This window comes from Echinops telfairi, unplaced genomic scaffold (assembly GCF_000313985.2).
Source record: "Echinops telfairi isolate 266 unplaced genomic scaffold, ASM31398v2 ScPeMD7_11;HRSCAF=52, whole genome shotgun sequence".
Lineage (NCBI taxonomy): Eukaryota > Metazoa > Chordata > Mammalia > Afrosoricida > Tenrecidae > Echinops > Echinops telfairi.
This window is the reverse complement of record NW_022103908.1, coordinates 13,936,795-13,948,544: the sequence shown is the minus strand read 5'-3', so window position 1 is coordinate 13,948,544 and position 11,750 is coordinate 13,936,795. Positions and strand designations below refer to the sequence as shown.

General features: G+C 36.1%; 1 protein-coding gene across 1 annotated transcript in view; it reads right to left on the bottom strand.

Moving 5' to 3' along the window:
* KLHL1 (kelch like family member 1) overlaps positions 1-11,750 on the bottom strand; it is a 412,135-nt gene that overhangs the window by 248,943 nt on the left and 151,442 nt on the right. The window contains exon 4 of the mRNA XM_004711257.2: positions 3,775-3,971. Coding sequence (XP_004711314.1) covers positions 3,775-3,971 — 197 coding nt within the window. The remainder of the gene's footprint in view (positions 1-3,774; positions 3,972-11,750) is intronic.

Sequence of the window (11,750 nt, the reverse complement as noted above, 5' to 3'; positions counted from 1 at the left end):
AAGTCACCAAAAATGAAATAGAATGCATTATGATTAGTAGTCTAGCAATTAGTGTGCTGAAATGCACTGGCATGGTCAATTTGAATCAGAAATCATATGGCTTTCTATTGGCAGGGGTGGTCAGTGGGAAATAGGGAACCAATAACTATGACTAAAAGAACAAAGACAATGTCCTAAGTGATTGTAGTGATAATTGTACCAATGTTCTTAGTATGTTGAACTATTGAATTGTATATTTTGTGAATTATATGCCAATAAAACTACTTAAACAAATAATGCTGTGATTCATAGGGATTTTGATGGGCCGATTTTCAGAGGCTTTCTATTCTCATAAAGATTTTCATTCTTGGGAATCCTTATGCTATAGAACTGTCCAACAGAAATGATTAAATCAAAACTTGAATCAATTGAACGTGATTGATTTAAACACAAAGGATTTCTGGTGAGACTGCCAGACTGTTAACTGAAAGGTCTGTGATTCACCCCCCAGCTGATCCTGGAAGAATGCCCCCCACAATAAAATAAAAAAGAAAAACAAAACAACCAACCTCAAAACCCAAACCAATGGTCAATATCCACTCACAGCTACCCGATAGGTCAGGACAAAAACAGAACGGCCTCTCTGGGCTGCCCAGATTCTCACAGGAGTAAAAGTCCTCCTCTGTCTAAGTACTGCTGTACAGATCTGCATTCTGGGAAACCTGATGCAGAATAACTATTACTCAGAATCCATTTAACAGTATTGTCTGGTTTTATTTTTTATTTTGGTATTGCTTTAAACACAAATGTGTTCCTACTGTAGCAATGTAAACAGCTACTGCCATGCCCACTTTCATTCTGCTATAGCAAACATAATCCCCTCTCTCAACATTTTTCCATATATCATAATTGTAGATTTTTCATACTAATCTTATTAATTGTTTCTATTTTCTATCCTCTATCACGTTAAAAATGTGACATCTAGAATTAAGAATAAGCCTTGTAATAGCCCATAGAATATAATGTGACTGGTTCCATTAATGAAATTGTTTGGACACTCCACATATTCATGAAGCCAAAATCTACCTTCATGCTTCATGACTCATTTCACACTTCCATCTCATCAAATTTTCCCAATGTTTTGCACATGGACTAATGTCTATATGGATAGATTTTAGAATCATCCACACAAAATCAATAGCTGAAGGTTTACTATTGAGTTATATTTGCAAAAGAAATACAGTAAAGCATATAAAGTCACCTTAGATTTGAATTTTTACAGTCAAATAAAAAACTAAGAAAATTGAATAATTCAAAGGCATCAAGACTGAAAATATTAGTAAAATATGAAAATATTAATACAATAAATAGTACTTATAAAACAAGTATGTAATTAATATATAGGCCAGTAAAAGGTTAATTCAGCCCTAATGGGTATCAAAGTCTGTGAAATGTTACTAAAAGCAATTAAGAAGTAGGCAGGAGTGTAATAGGTTTATCTTCAAAGCACACATTGAAAAATTAAATGATGACATGCACCTGATAATACAGGTAAATATGTGGCAAAGAATTATCATATCAGATGCAAAACATCCATTTTAGAAAGTTTGAACTGAGGAAAGAGTAACACAGTGAATTTTCTTGAATCAAATAACCATTGCCATCTAGTCAATCCGGGCTCTTGGGGACCCTAGCGGGCAGCGTAGACTTGCCCCTGTGGGTCTCCAAGATCGCCAGCCATCTTTCTCCTGCAGAGTGGCTTCCAGGTGCTAACCTCGCAGTGAGCAGTCCAATGCATAACCACTGTGTCAGCTAAGCAGTGACCTACCAGCTCCTGCCTGGAGAAGACTGAAGCTCTGTGTTTTTAATTTAAAATTACAATAATAATTCACTGGTACACTTCAACAAATTTGACATTTCGTGCAGTCTAGTTAATATCTTAAAAATAAAGACAGTTGTTTAGAATGTTGATCATATTAACTATAACCTCCTTATATATTTGTTCAAAGGTATTTCTTTAGAGAGAACATATATTTAAGTTTGTAAAATAATTTGTTGTTATTATGAAGTCAATTGAAGAATCACCCAAGCAGCTGCAAGAAAATATTTTTATTATGAAATTAATAATTTTTAAATACGAGCAGAAGGGATCATATTTTTCCCTAAAGCTAGCTAAGGCAGGAGCTGCTAGTTGTAAAGAGACATGCATAATTAAATGACTGCAATTAGACTTTGATATTTTAGGTGATGAAGTATTTGTTCACATTGATTTTCTATGGTTCATATGATTTCAACAGTATTACTGAGCCCTGTGATGGAGTATTTCTATGGAAGCATTTGGCAATAGAATTATGTCACGCACCTCTTTCATTTCACTTCTATATTTGATTCAATTTATCAACCGGCTTAAAAGATTAAAAAAGAAAATGAAAATAATACTGAAATGCTACATAAGAATAACAATTCAAAGACCTTTAAAAGGTTGATTTCCACTAGTAATTTGTAAAGCCCTTTATTTCACAGTGGAAGGTTTATAATAAATAGCTTAAGATTGCTCAATGAGAATTTATGTTTTGAAATTTCTTTCCATGATTTGTAGAGGAAAATTTCATAACATTTAATAATTGGCTATTTTAATGATCACAATAATCATTAATAGTATTACTATACTAAAATGACAATAGCAAAAAGAGCAGAAATGTATCTAAAAACAAAATGAAAAAACAAACTTATTGTCATCCAGTTGATCCTGATGCATAGCCATCCTATACATTGTCTCTGAAGCTGTAATTATTTGAAACAGCTTCCTTTTCTCCTGTAAGCAACTGTTTGGCTTGAACTACCAACCCTAGGGTTACTACTCTAACATCTAACCCACAACCCTGCATTCACCTTGAGCTTACAAATTATGGTATTAAGGTGTTTTTATTATTTATTAACTCTTGGGTATGAGTCTGTTGCAATTTTATTCTAGAGGAGAGACAACTTAAAAATAAATAAATACACATAATAATTCACACATTCAATGCATATAAATTCAGTGGCTTTTCGTATTTCAATAAAGCTGTTAGAAATAAGTAAACAGAAATAAATTTGGAGATTAAAATGTAAAACTAGTTTTAAATTATTTTAAGACAAGTTACTGAGTGGCAATTTTTCAGTTTAAAACCCTAATAGAAACGATACTGAAAATTGAGTTGTCAGACAAATACCTCTGCTGATTTATGCATCTGAAAGTGGCAGGGAGTCCTGACGTCCAATACTTACTGTAACCATGGTTAGATTTTCCCCACAAATTATAGACAAAACCACATCAATATAATAGTCTGTCATCAGAAATTAATATAAAAATGGAAAAAAATAAATAGTAAGGCTGACAGTGAATAGTATGAGGGACCTAATGGGAGCAACTAAGACAAGTTAGCATTTATGACTCTTAAAATGCCAATAACCAATATACAGTCTGTATTTTCTGTGCAACATCATTTCAACCATAAAGCAATGGGAAAGTGTATTATGAAATACTGTATGACACACCATAACCCAGAATGAAAAATGTGCCAAGCATTCAAAACTATTTAAAATCTAAGATAATGTCCAAATGCTACAATAGGAATTATATTAATTTCAGGTATCGTAGCAAGAAGAGGACTTCACAAAGTTTGTGGACAAGAAGAAAACATAAACTTAAAAAAATAGTTTGTGGGCAAATGGAATAAAGATAATGGATTTTTTTCATGAACTTTTTGAGGCCACGCGGGAAGTCTCAATCATTGACATATTGAATGTTCTTACCATTGTGTAGCTATGAGCCACCTTCATTAATTCGATGCATCCTTGAGCATCGGCAAATGCTCGGATTCCTAGGCAGTTAGATGGATGTAAAAGCTTCATGAGAAAGTGGCAGCATACGTCTACTACTTGAGGAAGTTGAAGAAGACATGCTGCCGCAAGAAGATTCTCAATGGTGTCTTCCTTTAATTCCAAGCAACCTAGACAAAAGCAAAGGGAATTTTGAGAAACAATTCAAAGCATAAAATAACATGTTTCTTTGTATTATTTAAATACTTAGTTTCATCTGTGAAAAATCCATTGAGTCTAGATTGACAATCAAGGTAAATAAAATATTAAATATTATTATAGGTCAAAACAGGAAGACAACACCATGAAATGCCAATACAACCAGAAGTGATCTATAGATACAATACAATCCAGATAAAAATTCTGTTATCCCTCTTTAAATAATTGGAAAGATGCATCACCAATTTTTTAATCGAAAGTACAGAAATTCCAGATGGGTAGGCACTACTAAGAAAGAACACAGGAGAAGGCCCCTCACTTCCTGATCTCAGAACTTACCAACACAGTCACAGTAGTGAAAACTGCCTGATGGTGGTCGAACAACTTTATATAGACCAATGGAATAGAGCTGGGGACTCAGTTTAATCCTCCCACCTACAGAGAGCCGGAACATATAGGATGTGGCAATCATTTTCTTTAGAAGAATTAATATCTGACTAGTCCCAAGGAGTGGAAGATTAAAGATATTCCAAATGTCCATCTCTTTCCAAGATGTTATTTCTCCAGCTCCTCCCTGGAGTATCTTCCGCCAAGTCCCTGACTCTGTGATTTGCTGCAATGTCTCACAGAAATGCATGAAATATTAGGACATGTTTCACATGGTTGTGGGTGCTCTTAATTCTTAAAATGGCAGGTGAGGCAAAGGTGAGTCAAATACCGGGTCCAAAACCAGAAGCCATAAATGTCTAAATGTCAAACATATCCTCTTTCTTCTAATCAAGCTCCGTCATAAAACAGGTCACAGACGGGCCTTTGATGGAGGTGTTTTTTTATCTTATATCTGACCATACCCAGAAGGGAAAAAAAGAGGGGTGACTTAAGTCATACCCTCCAGGGACGTAGGATCCAAGATACATCCTACCCTGTCTACAATGGGATCATACAAAGCACCGGGATCAGAATCTACAATACATCACAAAATGGATTATGGTGAATGAGACTATGGCTCAAAGGCCATATTAAGTAAACAACTTTATCTCAAGGGGAAGTGTAGACTCCTTAAATGGTGCTGGCAATCTCCATTTACAGAAGACTGTGTGAGGACCCATATCCCACAGTAAATACACAAATGAACCCTATGTTAATCAAAACCCTAAATTCAAACTATAGAATTATAAAGATAATCAATGCAAAAGTAGGACCAACTTGAGGGCCCTGATACAAAGCACACGCTACCACACATGATGAGAACACACACACATCTGAAGACAAACGAAGTGACTGAGACCACCTAAAAACTGGACATGTATGTGCCTCAAACCCCCAAACCCCTACGTACGAGGAAAACATATTGTCAAAGAGATATAAGTCAAGGGACTAATCCCTAAATTAATTTTCAAATGTTGACACCTACCTCATCATAACCAGACTTTAAAACTGAGCAAAGACCATGAATGTCCGTGCACCATCATTCACCAACAAACATACGAGGAAATGCTCATGACCATTAGGCATTCCAGAAAAATAAATAAAAACAATGAGCTATCACCTCATTCAGCACTCATTGCAAAATTCAAAACACATGCAAGCAAACAAACAAACAGATAAAAACAAGAATTAACAAAGATGTGGAGACACTGGTGATGGGACAATAAAATGTTACAGCCACCGTGGGAAGCAGTATAATGCTGCCTCCCAAAATGGCACTACTAGTACCATATGAGCCAGCGATTCCTCTACCTGGCATATATCCTAGAGAAATAAGCTCTGCAACATGTGCATTCACATTCGCCATACATAATATATTATATTATATCCCTATTGTATTGTATATTATTACATCATTATTATAATAGCAAAACTATGGAAGCAACCTACATGCCCATCAGAGAAATATGATTTAAAATTTGAGATATACGCCCACAATGGCATACTATACAATGTTAACGAACGATGATGAATCTATGAAACAGCTAATAAATGGAATGAAACTTGAGGACATTGTGTTGTGTCAAATGAGTCAATTACACACAAAATATTTTGTAAGACCACTATAATAAAAAAATCACAAAATATTTTTACACTAAATGAAATAGTCTTTGAGGGTTACCAGGTGATATAGGAGAGGGTATGCTATTGGCTAGATAAAATTAATTTGGGTGAAAGAGAAAGCAACTTACACTAAAATGGAAATTAACCAAATATGGTGAAAGTACTGCAAGATGTCTGAAGGTCTGCAGGAGATAAGGTCCACACAGGCAAATACTGTTATATAGACAATCCTGCAACAGCAGTGATCCTACAAGGAGATGCTTGGCTAGACACACAGATCGAACACGGATATAACAGTCGTGGGAGTGAGAGTGTGAGTATGCCCAGGGAGATTATATATGTATGTATATAAATATGATGGAAGATATTTATATATATTTAACTTTATTGAAAATAGGTCCATGAATCTGGTGAAGTGAAAGTATGAAATAGACATAGTCAACATCCTGGAGGCAATGCGTAGCTGAATCTAGGGTCTGCGTGTCACAATCTTAGGGGACAGCAAGTTCAATGAATATAACACAGAGTGTTCGACATTCTACTTCCACGAGTAGCGACTGGGGTCTTAAAAGCTCATGAGTAGTTATCTATGATGCCATTTTTAGTCTTTCCCTGTCCAGAGGAGAAAAAATGATGGACATTGAGAGATTTGAAAGGGATGATGTTAGGAGGTCTTAGAAAGGGTGTGTGGGAGGAGGCTGAGAAATGTTGGGCAAAATCCCTAAATCATAAAAGAGTCCAGGCTTATTGGTGAGATAGAGCTAGGCGGAACCCAAAGACCATGGCCCTTAGTGAGGAAATGCACTCAATTCCACGTCAGAATATTCAACCATTTTACATCAAATGGGCAGCATTTACCCAAAGGCAAACGACGCAGGGTTAATAAAGAAGGAGGGATGGAAACAGAAAACACAGAGAGGAAGTGGAATAAGCGATGGTAGTTTGAGGGACTAGAAATAAAATGTGAATCAGCTATGGAATGTAAAACTGATCATCTGCTCTATCAACCTTTACCTAATTCACAATAAAACGTTAAAAAGTGGCACGATTGTCAAAAGCATCAAATACAAAGTAATTTTAATTTAGAATACCACTTTACAATTCAGAAAGGAATCCTGGTGGTGAAATAGGTCCTGAGCGACTAACACAAAGACCTGAAGTTAAAACAGAAAACTGAAGCATTCTGCCTCCTTAAAGATTATGGCTCTGGAACCGCAGGGGGCAGCTGAATTCAATATAGCAGTCCACACCAACAATAATATTGTTTCAGTAGGATTAATGTTATTTACTTTGTTTTAAACTAAAGGACAATATGAGAATCAGAAATGTGAGTCCTAGTCTGTTCTTAGTTTGCCTACTCCACTGAAACCTGCTCTCCTGGGTAGCCCTGTTGATATTTAAAATACTGGTGACTTGGCTTCCCCCATTACAACAAAACTCACGTCACCTCTGTATGACAAACTGACAGACCATTGGTGTGTGTGCATCCGCACGCACGCGTGCATATATATATATATACATATATATAGTGAGTTGTCAATGTGTAGCTTCTCATTTACTTATGTTTATAACTGTCTTTAACCTTTCTTTGCCTTTTGTAAGAGCTTTCTAGGTTTTATAAAATGTGTATCTGAATGTTTCATCTTTTTTCCCACCCTCCTAATTTCTGGAATAATTGATTACAGAATAGGATTATCTGTTTCTGGACAGTGGACTGGATTCATCTGTGAAACCATCTGGACCTTTAGTGGTTAGTTAGATGAGAGCTATCTGTAAGACCTCTCAATAAAATGATTAGACATTTATAAAAATAAGTAATAATTAATTATCTGTAATAATTTTAGTTTCATTCAGATTTTCTTATTGTGCTAGAATAAGGTATTATGAATTACACATGCTCCAAAATAACCTATTTCATCCTAGTTGTTTAATAATACATTTAACATTTTTACTAGAAATATATTTACTGTTCTCATGTCATAGTGCCAGTCCAAATTTCCCCTAAAATTAGATAGAAGATATAGCAGGTCTTGTTAATGGGTCATAAACCGAAAAGGATGTGTCTTACTAACAGAACGAGGGTAAAAAAAAGTGTTTGCTTCATCCATGTCCTTTTTAAAGATGGTAAGAATACTGTAGTGCACAGAATGTCACAAAAAATAAGAAACAAATATCCTGAATGGATTTCCAGAACTTGAGTCCAATTCTTACATAAGTACCAATAAACTAATATTTCATGGATAAAATATTGTTTCCTTCTATTGATATAATTAGCCTTTACTATTCTAAAATATATATTTCTCTTTTATTCTAAATCAGCTTTACTCTAATTATGCAAAATGTTTATCGCATATATTGCTTATTTTCTAATTTATAATTTCCACTTTGTAAAACTACTTAGTGTTTTAAATGAATAGGCTTAATGATTAACATTTTCAGAGAATAAATTCCTTTGATTTGTTAAAGGAATATATACAGTAGTTAAAAAGGACTTAGAAGCATAACTACTCTATTAATTTTGTTTAAATTTTGGCATTGATGGATATAAAGATGTATGGATTTATTATTATGAAATATGCCAATTCATATTTAAATATTTATTCTCTCGATCTTATCATTTTTCTTTTCCTAAAAACACATCCATAATACATATGCTAATCATTTCATTAACTTCTACATATCTATTTTTTCAAAGCTTCACACTCTTTTTTAAATCATTTTATTGGGGGCTCATACACCTCTTAACACACTCCATCCATCCATATATTGTATCAAGCACATTTGTACATTTGTTGCCCTCATCATTCTCAAAACATTTTCTTTCTACTTTAGCCCTTGGTATCAGCTCCTCATCCCCGCCACCCCCACCACGAACCCTTGATAATTCATAAACTATGATTATTTTTCATGTCTTACACTGTCTGATGTCTCCCTTCACCCAGTTTTCTGTTGTCCATCCCCCAGGGAAGGGGTTATATGTAGATCATTGTGATCGCTCCCCCGCCCCCCAACCTTTCCCTTATGCTCCTGGTATCACTACTCTCATTATTGGTCCTGAGGGTTTAATCTGTCCTGGATTCCCTGTGTTTCCAGCTCTTATTTGTACCAGTGTACATCCTATGACCAGATTTGTAAGGTAGAATTGGGATCATGATAGTGTGGGGGAGGAAGCATTTAGGAACTAGAGGAAAGTTGTATGCTTCATTGTTGCTATCCTGCACCCTGACTGGCTTATTTTCTCCCCCCAACCCTTCTGTAAGGTGATGTCTAGTTGCCTACATATGGGCTTTGGGTCCCCACTCTGCACTCCCCCTCATTCACAATGATATGAGTTTTGGTTCTTTGATGCCTGAAACCTGATCCTATCGATACCTCATAATCTCAGAAGCTGGTGTGCTTCTTCCATGTGGGCTTTGTTACTTTTCAGCTAGATGGCCACTTGTTTAACCTCCAAGCCTTTCAGACCCCAGATCCTTTATCTTTTGATAGCCAGGCACTATCAGATTTCTTCACCACATTTGCTTATGCACCCTCTTTGTCTTTGGGGAGTGTGTCCGGAAGGTGAGCATCATGGAATGCTGGTTTTATAGAACAAAGTGTTCTTGCATTGAGGGAGTTCTTGAGTAGGGGCCCAATGTCCATCTGCTACCTTAATATTAGACCTATAAATATATGCATATAAAGCTATTTCCCCATCATCATATATAAATATATTTACATATGTACATGCCTATATTTAGACATCTATAAATGCCCTTTGTCTCCTAGTTCTTTCCTCTATTTCCTTTTACTTTCCTCTTCTCCCACTATCATGTTCAGCCCTCATTTCATTTTCAGTAATTTCTCTCGGTTACATGGCCCTTGATCAAGCCCTACCAGAGCTCCTACACCCTCCTTGCCATTGATTTTGCAAAGCTTGTCCCTGGGTTTGTTAACACCCATTTCCTTTCCCCAGGTTCCCCCTCTCCCTTGACTGCCCTGGAACCATCGGTTCTGTTGTTTTCTCCTCCAGATATTTTATCCCACCTATCTTATCTAGATAGGCATGCAAAGATATTAACATGCACACACAAAAAAGACAAAGGAAAACAAAGCAACAAAAGAAAACTAAACTTCAACAATAACCCCCCCCCAAAAAAAAATGACAAAAAAAGAAAAGCCTGTAAATAGTTCAAAGTCTGTTTGCTGACCTTTAGGAATGTTTTCCAGTCGAGTCTGATAGGTGCTGTGCCCTGTCCCCAAAGTCTATTTTTGGTACTCCCTGGGGACTTCGTTGCTCTGCTACCCTCTTTGTTCTGTTGTACAGACCACATTTACTTCACATTTACTCTTTCTTTCCCTAGATATTTAACATGCTCTTTAAACCAAATTTTAAAAACTGTGATGATTATTTTTATATCTCAAAATTATCCCCATGAAAATGATTTGTACCACCAAAATTTTCAGTATTTCATATCCATTTTCATATTTAGAGATACTTTCTTCAACACAGCTAATGCTTTTTTAAAAATGTTAGCCTAACACATTTTAAGTTCCATATGGTAAAAATGTTGCAGATAACTTCAACTCAATTCATCTCTCTCAGATGATCCTTCTTAATTCAGTTCAAATATGTCTAGCACATTTTCTCTTACTCATATTCTTTTAAAAATTCCTTCTATTTTTGTGATTGCAATAAGGCATTGAAGAAGATAGGACATGTAAAAACAAAAGGAAATACAACTTAAATTTATGAATAAGAAGACAGAAAAAGAATCGATGCTTTGAATTGATGTGTTGAATAGTGGTGTTGGCCAAGAATACTGAAAATACTCTTAAAAGATTGTTTAAAGGGCAAAAATATCTGTCTTAGAATATTGCATGTGCATTTAGTTGAAGTCTCATTGAGAAGGCTGAAGCACACCATCATCAGTCACCCAAGGATTGTAAATCATATTATCCAAAGTCTACAGAGGAATTAATAGCAGAACCTAAATTGTGAGAATCCTGGTTGCAGAAGGCTATGGATGACAGTGGGAGCCCAAGATACATTTATGGGAACTACATAGGAATAAGCCTCTGGAGAACTCCCTCAGCCCATAAGAGAGGGGTGTGAGGAAAATGGTTACGAGGCAGGGTGCATTGGAGAGAGGCATAGAGGAGATCACGGGATAAACCTGCCATGAACAGTTACAACCTTGTCAGTCAGCCCCCATGTCATGTACGGTGGACCTGATCTGTTCTTCAACATTTTCTGTATTCTGTTTGTTTGTTTTTTGTTTATTCATACTAGGGTTTCTCTCAGAGTGTTGTAGCAAAGGGCTCACCCTCTTGAAGTTGTGTTACATGTCTTCCTGTTTTTCTGTATATGAAACCCAGGGTGGATGAACCCATTGGGACACCAAGTAGAATAAAGAGTTCTTGGGAGGAAGTAGGGGAGAGTGCAGCGTACACTGGTACACTGGGTGTGGGGCCTGGCAGAGTGGGCAGGGAGATAATGTCAAGGAGTCCAGGAAGGAAAAGAATGTTTGGAACTGATTGTGGTAGCAATTATCCAATACTGAGTAATGTGATTGAACTAAGGAGTGATATGATACATGCATTAACTCCGAGTAGGAGAAGAACTAGAGAATTCCATAGAGGTAAGGAGGGTGAGACTTATCTCCTGTACTTTGGACATGTTGTGAGGAGAGACCGTTCCTGGAGAAGGTCATCATGTT